The 16198-nt window shown below is 34.9% G+C and overlaps 2 protein-coding genes and 1 long non-coding RNA gene across 3 annotated transcripts; 2 read left to right on the top strand and 1 right to left on the bottom strand.

Moving 5' to 3' along the window:
- Positions 1–2389: 2389 nt before the first annotated feature.
- Positions 2390–5689, bottom strand: LOC140013044 (uncharacterized). The gene is made up of 2 exons (XR_011820107.1): positions 5455–5689; positions 2390–2899 (listed from the first exon to the last, which is right to left on the bottom strand). It is a non-coding gene; the product is annotated as an uncharacterized lncRNA (long non-coding RNA).
- On the top strand, positions 5529–7696 carry LOC113704136 (uncharacterized). Its single transcript, XM_027225829.2, has 4 exons — positions 5529–5605; positions 6534–6611; positions 6689–6780; positions 6995–7696. The coding sequence occupies exons 2-4, from the start codon at positions 6581–6583 to the stop codon at positions 7511–7513; spliced, it is 642 nt and encodes a 213-aa protein (XP_027081630.1). The 5' UTR covers positions 5529–5605; positions 6534–6580; the 3' UTR covers positions 7514–7696.
- A 6801-nt stretch (positions 7697–14497) lies between these two features.
- Positions 14498–16198, top strand: LOC113704638 (putative late blight resistance protein homolog R1B-14). Its single transcript, XM_027226523.1, has 2 exons — positions 14498–14841; positions 14938–16198. Exons 1-2 carry the CDS (start codon positions 14498–14500, stop codon positions 16196–16198), a joined length of 1605 nt encoding a protein of 534 aa, XP_027082324.1.

Here is a 16198-nt window from a genome sequence, read left to right as displayed (position 1 = left end):
GAAGTAGAAAAGGACAGGGGGAAAGGGAAAGCAGCGGGGAAGAAGGAAGAAAGAAAGAAAAAGAAGAAAGAAAAGAAGAAGAAAGAAAAAAAAAAAATTTTTTGGAATTTTTTTTTTTTTAAATTGAATTGAGATTGGAAAATTCGATTTTTGAATACCAAAACTGAAAATGAAAAACGAAATTACTTTTATTTTTAAAAAAAAAATTTATTATTTTTTTTTTAAAGTGAAAAATTATTTCCTTTGTTTTTGGGTCGTCAAACATGGCGTGGGCACGCCAAGATTAGAGAGCATCCACTGACTTCGAGAGTTACTTTACGCACTTTAACGCGTGCCCTCCTCGCGTGGGCACGCTAAGATTACCTATCCTGATCAGAGTTAGAAAACATCAAGAGTGACTAGTACCCACGTGAAAAACGACATAATTAAATAATTAAGCACTAAAACAATAAAATTAACAATTGGGTTGCCTCCCAAAAAGCGCATTTCTTTAATGTCTTTGGCTAGACATTATCATGTTTTGCTCATGGAGGATAAAATCTTGTGGCTCGCTTCAATGCTTCATCTTCAATGTGATCCTGGTAACCCTCATAGATGGAGTAATCTTTGAACACACGAGCTACGGTCTTCCATGGACTAGTTGATGGCGTCAAATAATCAAGCAGTGATCTCAATTCTTCATCCACTCCTCCATCAAGAGCACACAACGGTTCAAGATATTTGACCATCGCTATTCTTAACTTATTTCTGCCATGAGACTCAAAAACTTCTGGTATAACAAAATCAATCTCATTAATAGAAATCATGGAGTAAGAGTTAAGAAAATGCGGGTTAGGGAATGGAGGTGGTGTCACCACATTTGATGATTCTTCACTGGATTCTTTCACTTGAATGGGTTGCGGTTGGGGTTCTATTTCTTCCTTTTCGGCTTCTTTTTCAACTGCATCTGTAGATTTCTCATTTTGACACTCTTGTATCTCCTCATCACTAGTCAAGCAAATTGCACTCTCATTTTCTTCTAGATCAACAATGGTTTTCGAGGGCAATTCTTCCATTTGAGAAGCCAATCGATTTATTCTGGATGTCAATAGACATAGTTGATCTGCCAGATAACTCATTGCATCCTTCATCATCTCATTCCTCATTTGTGTCTCCTGTTGGAATTGGTATGTATTAGTAGCTATTGGTTCAACTATTTCTTCAAGAGACATACCTGACATAGATGACGATTCTTGAGACTCATACTGCTGAAAATTCATTGGCCCCGTTGTATAATTATAATCGGAGTTATCCCACCATTCTTGATCATACCCGTTTGGATTAGGGTTATACCACGTTTGAGACCAGGGTGAAAAATCTCCATAATTATTGAGTGGGACACTCAGATTATCTTGATATTCGGGGCACATACCGGTTGAATGATCCCTGGCATAACAAATTTTACAGGTTGCAGCAGCCATTCTTTCTCTAATAGAGTTTAGTGTCTCTGAATATGCAGACTTAGCAAAAAAACTAGTCTCATCGCCTTCCCCGGAAATAAAATTTAGTATATCACTAAAATACGGAGTGTTAGAAGCCATAAACTATATAAAAAAAAATAAGAGAAAAATAAAAAAAAATAAAAAAAATAAACTCAAAAAGAAACAAATTAATCTGGGACCAGTCCCCGGCAACGGCGCCAAAAATTGACAGGTGTCAAGCCTGTGCAATAATAAATACCTGCTCAAATAAAATAAAAATTCTGTATATAGCGGTAAGCAGGGTCGAATCCACAGGGACTGGGGATAATTTAATTTCTTCTCAAATTCCAGATATGGCGGGTTTTTGAAAATGAGAGTAACTAAATTACTTGGAATAAATTAAAATAAAATAAAATAACTACAACTCAAATAACTAATTATCACAATAAAAATAATAATGGACGAACTCTAGCCAAGAGACAATTTCGGAGTTGGTTCACTTAATTCAATCACAGATGCAAGGATTATTCCAGTTACTATCTGATAAATTAGTTATAGTTGTCATACACGCGATAAACAACCAACTCTTCCTCAATTTGTCGATAGCCAAGGTACCACCGTTGACTATTTCTCTAATCAGGAAACAACCCTAGGTACGACCATAGAAGTTCAATTCCCTAATTGCATGAATAATTAGAAGAGCCTAATTCTAACCAATCAACACGCTACGAGGGTCTCTTTAAGTTAGCATGTCTATCTCCCTGACACAAACCCAATCATGCCAGTTGCCACCAGTTTAGAATAATTAAACAATTACGGATTTAACTACCCTAATTGGCTTCAGGTTATTGAATTAATCTAGAATCCGGGCCCAGGATAATCGAATAATAAAACAACCATATGAACATAAAGCAGAAGATAGACGAATACCAGTGAATAATGGAAATAAATAAAAACTAATTCGATCTCACAAATTTAGTAGAACCAAGTCCTCCGTTGTTCCTCGACTAGAAAAACTTAGCCACGCCTCATGAGAAAATCTCCAAGTAATTTAACTGAGGTCCAGGCCATCAAAAGAGCCAAGAAAGAAAAGAAAACTAAAACTATGCTAAAGGCTAAGCTAAAACTATTGATAACAAAACCTCCTGTACGTTTCTCCCTTTTTAAAGCCAAAAGAAAGTCTAATGCTATCTCTAGTGGTCCCCACTGAATTGAGAGTCCAAGGGCCAAAGAATTGGAGCTTTGCCAAAGTCCTTGTTTTTAGTTTCCTCTTTACCCGTAAGACTCCTAGTACAAGTCCACCCTTTTCAGCATAAAGATAGGAAATCCCTTTTTGTAGCATCCTGTGGAGCCCGGCTTGTATTTCCTTTTAGAACTTCCCATGTGTGGAGTGTTTTTCTTAATAAAGTCTCCTTTTTAGCACTTGTTTGCTCCACTTCCTGTAATTAAGGCCAAATACCAAATATAAGTACATTTCAACAATTAAAACAATATTTGACAAGGACAAAGAGGAAAATTAATCATAAAATTAACAACAAATTATGCCCTATCAAACCTGATTTAAAATTTTTAGAAAATCAATTATTTGGGATAATTTCAGAAACCTCCCTTGAGGTTTCTAACAATTGCTCTCAAATCCCCTTAAGTTTAAGAAATTACACTTACCTCCCTTGACATAGTAAAATACCTATAATGCCCTCCACTTGACAGACAATTTTAAATTTAAGGCAATACATTTACAAAACCCAAAAGAAATATTCTATTTTTTTTGTCTCTTGTCTATTTTCGCTCCTTTATTTTCTAGTTAATATAACCTATTTTTATTATCTTCATTTTTGTTAATATTAGCAAATTAAAATTATAAAATCACCAAGGGAGCAGATTATGTGTCAAATTAGAAAGAAATGAAGAGACTCGCAATGATAGAGAAATAAATAATGAAATTGATGATTGAAATAGGAAGAAAAACTAAATATGTGAAATTAGTCATATTTTGCTTGTTGTCAAAAAACTTTGATAAAATGTCAATAGTTACATAAGGATCTCTTTCATTGAATTAGAATTTGTTATTATGATTTTATTGTCGAGGTAGAATTTATCTCTATTTTAAGATTTTAATATTTTTAAGGCCATAGGAGGGGTTGTAATAGTGGTTCTAGATCAAATTAGCTTGTACTGAAAAGGTATTTGAGATTTGATATTTAATTTTGGGGGTATAAAATTGGTTATCAACGGGGCTTGTCTTTTTTTCTCTTTTTTTTTTTTTGCGTGATAAGTATTGATATTGTATATGCAATTTGGAATCTTTTGAACAGTTACTTGATTTTAGAACTTATGTTTGGATGGTTGTTAGGAATTAGACTTGTTGATTTGTGCAAAGTGTGGAAGAAAATGATTGAGTACAGTATATTTTTCTTTATTAATTTTGTACAAAAGGGCAATTTAGAATTTTTAAGAGAAAATTTAGTTGGTTAGACCTACATTGTTACTAAATAGTAAAAATAGGGGAGGTATATGTAATTTTTAAAACTTAAAGAGAGCTCTTTGTAATTGTTAAAAATCTCAAGGGAGATTTGTAAATTTATATTATTTTGAAGGAATAAATGTAATTGAGACAAAAAAATGTGATATTTAATATTTATGTTATTTTATACTTTTTCTGAACTTAGTTTGCCCCAATCAATACAAATGCACAAACAATAAATCATTCTTTGTTCCAAGAGTACTTTTATTTTGTAATAGTATCAATACTTTTGTGTTTTGGTTAAATTTAGATGACCTAAATGTTCATTTTTATGCCATTTGAGTTTAAACTTTTAATTTTTGAATAATTTGTTGCTCCCTTTCAAGTCATTCTATGAATTGTTTATTAGTTTTAGTGAAATTTTCTTATTATTATTATTATTATTATTATTATTTTGCTAACAGTGGATTGTAAAATGATCTATAATGTTATTGTAATTATAGTAATATCTGAATATATTGAAATTCCATTGTTCAAATTTAAATAGCTTAACTTTGAAGAGAAATGATTTGATTTGGTGAAACTTATTTGTATTTCTCCATGATGGCATGCTTTATGATTATAGAGTTAATATCATTAAAAATTGTAAGATGTTAAGATTATTTATTATACAATATTCAAACTAACTTGGATCTATTTTTATTACCATAATTCAAAGGATGCTTCACCTTTGTAATTATTATTATGATTGGCATTGATGAATATAATATTCATTAATTGTAGTTTAATACTATTAGTTGATACAAGAATATGATTGATAAAGTTCATTAAATATAATCTATATTGCAATTTAAATAAATAAATTCCCAACATCAAACTCTTTGCCTACCTTAGTATTCCATTTCGTATTATATTTTGTATTAATTTTTTTTACTTAATACAAATATACGCATATTAAAAAGGTGCTCTTAAGGCTTAATTTATTTGTATCTAAGAAATAAAAAGATTCGTGGTACTTTTTAAGAGATTTATAGTACCAATTTATTATGTTTTGTTTCATGTTTGAAGTACTCTTTAAACTTGGATTTTGTAAATAAAATTTGTTCTTCTTTCTTTTGGTAAATAAAAAAGTATGGAATCTTTCATATTTTGTAACCACTGGCATGTTTGATATTATTTATTAATGATGAAATGCAACAATTTGTCCATTTATTAAACAGGAGTGTATTTGGTATCACAGAAACTAATATAAACAGGAGTGTATTTTTTATAATTTATAAATAAAATTTGTTCTTCTTTTTTTGATTTAATTCATTATAACTCAGGGGAATGTTTTTCGTTCTTATAATTGTTGGCATATAATTGACATTATTAATTATTGATGAAATGCAATGAACTAGTTGTTCTTTTTTTGGTTTAATTCACTAGAATCATCACAATTTCAGATGAACTTATTTCTGCACAAAAAATAAGGGGCCTTTTTTTTCAGGTGAATTTACAAAATAAATAAATAAATAGAGGAAACGATACCGTTTGAAGATTTATACATGCGATTTGGACCTCCTCCTCTTCCATTTGAATTTCTTCGAAACTCTATTCCTTTTTCTCCTCCACAGCTGCCGCTGCCATTTGCCGGCAATCGCCATCCACCTGCTGGAGTTGTCCCCGCCGTTTAGTGCTGGTCTCGGAAGTCCCTCCTCTCCCTCTGATTCTAAGCAATTCCTTTTTCCCTTCTTTTTTTTTGTTCTTTTTAAATTTCCGAGCAATGTAACTGGTTTCTGCAATTTCTACTTAGATCTTAACTGCGTTTGGAAGAAATTTTCTAGCCTATCTCGTGGTGGTATCATTTGATGGTTAGAGTTGTAGATTATTCGCTCTTTTCACTTGACACCGGGAAACTTACATTAGGTCAAGACACTGTAGTAAATATACGTTTATGAAGTTCAAGTTTTGATCACTGATTCGTTATGAAATTTCTTTTTTTTTTTTTGCTAAAATGTTGTTTTGTGTTTTCTACTTTTTATATGCACTTTTTTTTTCTCTGGAAAGTTATGGAAAGAAATTAGACAGAAATATAGAAAATTTCAGACATATTTGAACTGAAAAGGTTCCAAAAACCTATTTAAATGAAAGAAGATCATCATCGGTAGTCATTAACGTTATTTTAAATGTATAGGTCTTGAAATTGCAAAGATTGTAGCTTCGACATCTCTGTTTTAATTTGCCCAGATTTCTTTTGTCTCTGTTCGGACCAATTAGGACACAGAAAATGTGCTGTTATCCCTATAATCCAAAGAAACGGATTAAATCAGTTAACAATTTCTTTTCCTTTTTCTATGGTAACACTTCCCCAGGAATTTCTTAGAAATTAGCCTTGTAATTGGGAGTTTATGTGAGGGCTTGTATTGGAAGTTTCATGTCTATTGCCTGTTACTGTGTGACATTGTAGCTAGCTCTGAATTAGCATATAATGAAAATTTTGTTCCAGACTGATCATACTTGTGCTGTTGCATTTACTGCCGTCTTTTGGAAATGTAGCCTCCATTTCATTGCTATTGCATAAGTATCATGATTGCTATCTTTTCTGACACCTCGTGTCCTTTCCTCAGATATTTGGCTATTCGTGTTGAATGTTGTTTTGTTGTAACGTATTTTCATGCCTCCCTGTACAAGGTCCTCCTTGATGGGTATGTCGCTGACTATGATTAGTTGTGCCTGTTAAATCGATTTATAGGTTCTTATCGTGCCTTCTTTATACTTGCAGTAGCCAGACAAAAAGCTGGCGTTCTCTGTGACAGTGTACAGTCCATTTCGGGCGAAAATGACTTGAAACTCTGCATTACAAATTACTTCAAGGTATAAATCTATTGGTTTCTGTATGAGTTAATTGGTTCATGTTAACACCCACTGGCCTTGCCTTGCAATTTATTAGTGTTGTGTCCTTTTTTTTCCCCCAAACTTAAACCTTTAAAGATGAGTTGACTAAAGTAAGTTAAGTCTGCTTCATCAGAACAAGAAGCTTAATGTTTGTTTGCAATTTCATGTGCTGACCAAGTTGTTCCATGATCAGGGTGCATCAGGGAAGTATAGTCAGAAATCTGGCCAGGCACCTCTTTGTACTGATGATGAGCGTGAGCTGGAAAATAAGATGGCAAAACTTCAAAAAGGAAAGAGAGCAATCCAGTTAGATTCAACTGATGATCATGTTGAGGTTGTGGCTCCAAAGAGGGGAAAAGCTATGAATAAGGGGAAGTTGAAAATACCTAAACGTACGAGGAAGTTTGGCAATTCAAGCCCTGGGGAAGTAAATACTCAGTCATTTGAAATTGACAGTATTAGCTCCCACTTCAGTAAGAGGAAAGAGTCCTGCATGTCTCCATCAATTGGTATTCCTTCCCCTCCTGCCCCTACCGATGACATGTTCCATTGTCGGACAGCTTTGCAAGCGGTCGAAGCATATCTAGCGGCAGTTGAAGGGGATTTGTTAGAGGATGAAACGGAAGATGTCATTGTGCTATGTTATTGTGCCATGTTATTGTACTATGCTTGGATATTAGATGTCAAGCGCTGTGGCCCTAGTCCAAGGTAGACATTTTGTCTGCATTCACCATGTCATCGTGCTATGTTATTGCTTATGTTTGGATATCAGATATCATGATGTATGGTTGGATATTGGATTTGCTAAAGCTGTTTATGCTCCAGTGTTAGCTGAAGTAGTACTTGTGCTCATGAACTTACGTGTTTGCAGTATTGATGGACTTCTTTGTTGGTAGCTTTTAGTTCGTGACTGAGTTCCTTGGTTTTGGATAAATGATGGCACATATAGATGATATGAAATGGTGGCAAATCAATATGATGGCTGTTTCATGCTTTCATCATTTGCTCCCTATTTTTTTCCTCCAATTCTAGCATGAGAGGGGTGGGTATTTAAGAAGGAGGAGAGAACAGGGGGATTGGAACAAAGAACCTCTAATTCCTGATATCTTAGTTTTAGTCACTGGACTAAGTGTCATCATTCTTCTCTTAATTCTACTTAATGCATTGAGAATTGTTATTAAACTTTTGGTTTGCCCGGGCAGATATGGATGCCATGATTCAAGGGCATGGTGTTACCATGAATCCAGACATCATGACCTAGAACCCTGAGCTCTAAACTCTAAACTCTAAACCTTAAATCCTAAAATGGACTGGTGTTCTTTTACACTTGCAGAGTGTCATGCCATGGTCACAAGGTACATGGGGGTCCTTGCTATTAGGGGTACTGGACCATTACAAGGGGGCAGGGCATGAGTATTCAATTAGGCATGGGGAAAACTACAGTGGAGACATTCAGCTTCTCGCAAAAGCAGGTAATCCTCTTCGCCAAAGCCAAAAATGGTATTAAAATTTGGATAGAGGTGGACTTCGGGGTAGCTGAAACATAGGATAAAACGCTGAGGCACAAAGCGAAGCATCGCATATTAAGAGGGAATAAGTTTGTGAGAAAGTGATTAGAGGCGATATGACATAACTATACTCAAATAACTATACTCAATAATTGTTATACAGAGTATGTTTTTAGAGAACTAGACTATGCAAATCTTCCATTTTTATTATTGGAATTTTTTTTAGATTTATTTTCACTAAAGTTTATGTTAGGATTCCACTTCCAAAAACCTTTATGCGAGATGAAAAATTAATTAAAATAGTAGGAAAACTTATTGGGTGTTTGGCAATTTTCTATCACAGAAATGAGGAATCAACTCATCCAACCAAATTAGTTCCTTAGCTCAGTGGCCACCACTACCAGCCACCACCAAAGTTGGTGGGGTGGGAGGTTAGGGGATCAAACCTTGCCTCCCACTATTGGTCACAAAATATGGCAAGCCACTTTGAAGTGGCTTATCAAATTGCCTAACTAAACCAAATGACCAATCACTCTATGTAGGGGTGGGCACGGATCGGGTACCCGTCTCATTTATCATTTGACTGATCCAACCCGCACCTTACGGGTCAGTTATTTTCTGACCTTTACTCGCCCTGCATATCAGCGGGTATCCGACCCGCCTCATTTATTATTTAATTTTTTTTAAAAAATGATTTATACCAATTTAATTTTACATGTTACACATTCATCTAAGATTTAATAAAAAAAAATTTCTATAAAAAGATTTCCTACCAAGAAACAAGCATGTGAAGAGAATATAAGATAAAGGAAAAAAATTAAAAGAATTCAAAATCAATAAAAGTTTGAAATAAGTAGCACAATTTTTAATATATATGTTTCACATTAATTAAACTTTTTTCTATAAAATATAAGATCATGGTCTCTACAAATGAATCTTGTAAATAAACTATAGTCTCTCATATTTGTAATGCAATTTGTTCAATAAAATTACTTATTTAGTTCTAACTTATTATTTTATAGTGTGTGTATAAATAAAAAATATATATATATGCGGGGCGGATCGGGTTCTCGCATGTTTTTAATTATGTGACCCTAATCTGCCCTGCATCTTAGCGGGTATCTGATCCTCTTTTGACCCGATCAAATAATAAAAATCGAACTAATTTTCAAATTGGATCGGATTGGATATGACGATTTTTCGGTTAGCGCATAATTTTGCCCATCCCTAACTCTATGCCGCATGAATTTGACCGGTCAACAGTCTCACCAAGGCTGCTAGATCTCCAATCGACTAAAACCACTTCATTGCTTCAAAGTTCAAACTTGAGTGAAAACTTTCAACCATTACATTTCTAGCTGAACAAGGAGGTTGGCCAAAAGGATTTTCTGAGGTGCAGAGAAGAATTCTTCTTCATTCTTGAGTTTAGCATCAATCGATTAGTTTAGCTGTTCAAGATTTGAACGTTGTTGTTCCATAGCTGCTTAGCAATCCAACACCCCACTAAGAGATGGCCTCTTCCACTTCCACCTCCTCCAACTGTGTAGATTCAGTCTTGAATGCTTTGGAAAATCTGGATGGCCTTTGGGATTTAAATGTTTATCAATCTGAGCAACTGAAGCGGGAGTATAGACTCATGAGGACATTTCTTCTCTGCGCCAGAATATGGAGCACTTCTGACAACAACGAGCATGTAAGCTATCTAGAATCTTTCATGTCTAAACTTGAAGCTGGTATCCATAAACTTGCACTTAGACTTCAAATAGAGCAGAAAACAGACCGAGTATTCAATAAACGGCTGTTTATTTTGACTCGTAGGGTTCAAAGTAGTATCAAAAGTTTTAAGCAAACAATCAACCATTTTTACTTCATTTTCTCGAATAGTTTGTCGCAAACCAGTAATTGTCTGACGGGACATGAGTTGATGGAACTCATCGACTCTGTGCTCGAGAATCTGGTGGATGTTCTTCTCTGCATATTTGGATATGATGACCAAGACCTGCTGGAACTATGCAAAGACCTCCAGGAGAAGCTGAGGTTCTTCCATAGTTTGATTCGCTTTGCTGTGTTGCGAGTTGTTGAGCAAAGGCAACTGGGAGCTGCCTTATCCCACATCAATTCTGTGGATCTGAATGCAGCAGACCTCTTTTCCATCTGTTGGTTTGACATAAAATGTGAACAAGTGTCCAAGTGCAAGATAGATTTCAAAACCGTTACAGAAGATCAACCCCTTTGATCCTTAAGTCCGTGACATTTATATCCAAGTCCTAGTAGCTTCTAATTCATCAGGATCATGCATTATGTCAAAGGAGACTAATAAGCATAGATTGGGGAATTTTGTTGATGCTCTCCTAGATAATTTTTGGGAGCTACTTAATTGCAATACCGGCTTAATGGATTCTACAACCAGTCAAATGCATATAGTCTATGAGGGACTGAGATTCTTGAGAACAATTCTTAAAAACCAGCATGAGAACTTTGATAAGCTACCTGAAAACGTGAAGGATATTATTGGAGATGCTGTTGGTGAAGCTAAAAGTGTGATCCACTCACTTTTTATGCATGAATTGAAAGAGGACTCAACCAAGGATATGGATCATGTGTTCTTTGCTTTTTCAAAAAAATATTAAGCTTATTAAGGCAGAAAATGGAGACAGACATTATGTAAGCACCATCATGGTGTCGCGCCCCATTTTTCGCAATGAAAAAATAAAAGGGTTTATAAAAGACTTGATTTTATAAATGAAAAATAAAAAAGGGACCTAAAATGGGACTTTAAAAATGCGACAATTTGAGCTCAAAATTTAGTCTAAAAGGGTTTTTAAGAAAAATTAGAAATCGCCACTTGGTATCGAATTTGGGTGTACCAAGTCACCCAAAAAGTGTTTTTAAATAAAATAAAATAAAACCCTTTTCTACAACTCCAGGTCTTTGAAAACAGAGAAAATGAGTTCGAAAGTCACGGTTGAAGAAAGGGAAGGCAAAGGTTCAATTATCTTAAACCTAAGGCACCCTTTCAACCTAGTCTAAGCTAGTTGCGTGGTTTAGTCAAAATTTTCTTAATCTAACCCTTAAATTTATCACATTTGGATGTTTCCTACATGGATGCAAATAAAAATATCGAGAGGGACAAAATATCCATTCAAGGGTTTAATTGATACCAATCGCATTAATTGCAAAGGCCAAAATAATTCCTTGAAGGGGTCACGAATATGCGAATGATGAAATTAAAAGAAAAGAAATTAAATTAAATTAAATTATATACATAGATATAAGTGATCAAAGAAAAAGGGAATGCAACATAAAGGGTACGGGAGGCAAAAACTCGTGACAATAATTTTCTTATACAGGGATTAATGGAATATTTAAACTAAAAAGTTATAATCACCCATTTCTCATGTTTGAAAAAAAATTCTCCTAATATGCACAAGCAAATGAACTAACTTATTATATAATGTCCTAAATGAAATGCAATTCTAAATGACATGATTAACACATATAGAGGATAGGGGATAATATAATAGGAAATATCATGCAAATGGAAAAAGATCCTAAAAATGAAAATATGCGTGAAAATGTAATGAATATCACACAAAAATGAGTCTAACGCACGAACAATCTACGGGTCTAGCGTTGGACTGGATCATTTTCAAAAATCCTTACTAGCGTTGGACTAGCAAGTAAACGAAGGGAGAAATCACAACTAGCGTTGGACCAGTGTGGTGACGCCATGCATTAATAATTCATAGTAAAACAAATAAAGCATAAATTAAAACAAATAAACACATAAAAGCACGAAGCACATAACACGTAAACATAATATCTAGATGAAAAAATCCTAAAGAAAGCGGGTAAAACATATAACACATAAGCCACATAAACACGCAAAGACCTATCTATTACAGTGGAGAATCTAACTACAATCTAAAAGGGAAAAATATAATAAAACAAATATAATTATTCTATCTATTACATTTTTGAGGTATTTAAATGCCTCTCAAATAATTATAAAAACTAACTAAATAAATATAAGAAAATTTGGATGAACATTTAAATCAAATAAATAAAGCATATAAAAACATATAAACATATAGGAACACATAGGAGCACATAAGAGCACATAATTGATATTGAAATAATAATAGGGGTACCTCCCATTTGAAGTGGTGACTAAATGGAGTCAAATTGCCCTATTTATACTCAAAATGAACAAAAGGATCATGGCACCAATTTAATTGAAAATAATAATAATGATAGAAATACTAAATTCTCCTTAACATGTCAAAAGCAAACAAATTTAAGAACATCTAAAAATTACAAGTTAAATATACTCAAAAGTAACATAATTAGCTATTAAAGAAAAGAAGCAATTATAATAAAGAGAGTCAAAATTCATCAGGGACTGAATTGCAAAAATTGGAAAAACTTTTGGGGACAGAAATTATATTTTTCCAAAGTTTGGGGGTCAAAATTAAATGAAAGATAAAATTAAAGGACCAAAGTGCAATTAATTTAAGGACCTAAGTGAAACAAATTAAAATGTTCTGGGCTACAGTGAAACTACTCCAAAGATCAGGTGTTAAAGTGAAACTTTCGGTTTCTGATTTGGGCAAGAAAAAGGCATCGGGCCTCCCTTTTTATTTTACTTGGGCCGAACCTACGTAGGCCCAGTCAAAAGTCCAAGTCAAAACACACAGGCCAGCCAGTCTTTTATAACTCAAGCCCGATCAAAAAACACATGGGCTCCAACCTCCTAGCCAAACCAAAATCCAAAAGATATAAACCAAAACCCATTTCCAAAACCCAATAAAAAAACAATTACAAGCCCACCAAAAAAAAACATTAGCCCAATCCATTTTTTTTTCTTTCCTTCCTTTCTTTCTTTTCTTTTCATCCTTCCTTCTTCCTCCACTTCCAGCCGTTTCTTTCTCTTCTTCTTCGGCCAGCTGAAGAAGCTTCAGCTGGCGGCCATAGCGGCTGCCGGCGGCACCGGCGAATTTTCCGGTCGCCAAAATTTCTCAAAATACACCTTCTCACTCCATTTTTCGCGTAGATTTCATTTCCGGAGTTACTTTTTACAAAAAAAACCCGAAGTTGGCCAAAATGCCCAAAAACAGCCGCGGTTTTACTTATTTTTAAACCCTCAAATCTTCACTAAAAAACATAAAATTTATACTACAACACTCCTTGCAACTTCTACATTACAACTATGATGTTAATTTGACAAGAAAACGACATAAAAAGGCTAGAATAAAGCAAAACAACCCCTAAAATTCGTTTTTTCCAATTTGGCATTTTCACAAGCACTTGACATGCATTCATGGGCCCGTTTCTTTTTCCTTAATTCTGTGCATGACTTGTCCCAAAAATTCAGCAACCCAACAACCAAGGAAACCAGCAAAAGCAAAAGAAAATTAAACAATGAAGCATGGATTTAATGTGCTAAACAAAACTAAAAAAAAATTACCTCAATGTAGATGGCAATCCCTTGGTTGAAGTTTCTGATGCAAAGCTCCAATTATCCAACCGGTTGCTGCCTCTCTTTTGATGTTTGAAGTTGTGTGTGAGTGTGTTGTGTGAAGTGAGCAAAGAAAAAGCTGAGAGGGAGCTGGGAGGAGGAAGAGTGCCCTTTCTTCCTTATTTTTTTCGGTTGAGAGCCAAGAGAGAGAGCCGAGAGCCTCCCTTTTTTTCTCTTGTGTGTTTTTTTTTTTCCTTTTTGCCCAAGTGAGCCGAGAGGGATTTTTTGGGAAGAAAAAATTGGAGTGTTGGTTTTGTTTTTGCTTGTCTGTTGAGTCCTTGTGTCTTGGGGAGAAAAAGAGAACCGAGAGAGACAATTGAGGGGATCCCTTTTTTTCTTCTTCTCTGCCGAGAGGGAGAGAGCCGAGAGATGTATTTTTTTTTGAGCCCAAAGTGGAGTTTGAGTGTTAGGTTGGTCAAAAATCATGATTTTACCAAATGACAAGAAAGGTCAAGAAAATTGAGTGTAGGAATGGATTAAGTGTATTTGGTGGAAAAAAACTGATTAGGATGATTTGATTTCTTGATTTTCTTTTTTTTTTTGTTTTTTTTTTAAATAAACTTGTAAAAATAAGAAAAATGCACATTAAAATGTAAGAAAATAAATAAATTACTAAATAGAAAAAATTCAAGAAAACGTTAAAATTTTTACAAAAATTTGGTGTCTACACATGAGAAAGGTAAATCTTGTTAATAAGGAATATGTGGGGATTGGTGATGATGAATTCACCTGTGGAGCTCAAAAGAAAGCGCAGACTCCACCCCATTCTTGGTTGCAATGGACTATGCCAACATCCAATCAAGTTGTGGTGGGATTTCATGATGAGGCAGGACAAATAATCTTTCAGCTGACAGGAGGATCAGGAGCGTTGGACGGTGTTTCTATTGTTGACATGCCTGGACTGGGTAAGACTACTTTAGGTAATAAAGTTTACCAAGATCCTATGATTATATGCCACTTCCATATTCGTGCTTGGTGTCGTATTTCTCAAGTATATGGAAAGAAAGAGGTGTTGTTTCAGATTTTGGCTTGCATTGATCCTTCGGACTCTGATGAATACCCTAGGATGGATGCTGATGATCTTGCTATAGCACCTACCATTGTTTAAAGGGGCAGGTATCTCCTAGTTTTGGATGATGTTTGGGACATTGCGGCCTGGAATGCGTTAAAAGTTTCATTCCCAAATGATGCCAATGGAAGCAGAATTCTTTTAACAAGTCGAATTTCTAAGTTGGCTTTGGAAGTTAAACCTGCAAGTAAACCTCTTCATCTTCGCCAACTTACTGATGATGAGTACTTAGAATTACTACAAAAGAAGCTGGCAGAAAGAGGTGGAAATCCTCCAGCACTGTTTCTACATGGAAAGCATATAGCAAAAGGTTGTAAAGGTTTACCTCTAACAGTTGTTATCACAGCTGGGATTCTTGCAAATTTAGAGCAAGATGGTTGGGAAGAAATTGCAGAACGTCTAAGTTCGGACACCGTGTGTGGCACAGAACATTGCAAAAGTATATTAGAGCTGAGCTACAAACATTTAGCTCATTATTTGAAGCCATGCCTTCTTTATTTTGGACCATTTCGAGAAGACCAAGAGATACCTATATGGACATTGATGCGGTTGTGGACTGCTGAAGGCTTTGTCCAAAAGACAGAGGCGAAGAGAATAGAGGACAGAGCTGAGGACTACATAATGGATCTAATTGGGAGAAGCTTGGTTATGGTTGACAAACAAAAATCTACAGGTGGAATCAAAACTTGCCGCATTCATGACTTGTTGCATGAATTTTGTTTGAGAAAAGCCACAGACGAAAATCTTCTAAGGTTGAGACGTGATGATGCAGGAATTCCTAATTTTGATGAGCCAAGTAATACACGTCGATTGTTTATTTACTCTAAAGCAAGGCATTTTCAGAAGTCAAGGCTATTTTGTCCTCTTCTAAGCTCTCTAGTGGTCTCCACCCAGAGTGAGGAATATGGAACTCCATACAATGTCTCATCCATTTTTCGCATCTTCAAACTTCTGAGAGTGTTGGATTTGGGAAAAATTAATCTGGGATTTGTTTTTCCCAGCGAAATTACGTTACTTGTTCAGTTGAGATACTTGGCGTTTGCAGGTAGCATGAATTACATCCCATCATCAATAGCAAACCTTTGGAATTTGGAAACTTTTATTCTAAAATCTTTGCATGGTATTCTTTTTCTTCCAGATACCGTATGGAATTTGCAGACATTGAGGTGTCTCTGCATAAGTGGTAAGTTTTTTGATCTTAGTTTGGCCAAAGACAACTTGGACAGCTCCTCAGATTTGTGTAACCTAGACACTATATCAGCTCTTGAGCTTGATTTGGGGCAAAGCCAGTGGCGGAGCTAG

Source organism: Coffea arabica, chromosome 8e (genome assembly GCF_036785885.1).
Source record: "Coffea arabica cultivar ET-39 chromosome 8e, Coffea Arabica ET-39 HiFi, whole genome shotgun sequence".
Classification (NCBI taxonomy): Eukaryota; Viridiplantae; Streptophyta; class Magnoliopsida; order Gentianales; family Rubiaceae; genus Coffea; species Coffea arabica.
This window is presented reverse-complemented; position numbering and strand designations above follow the sequence as displayed.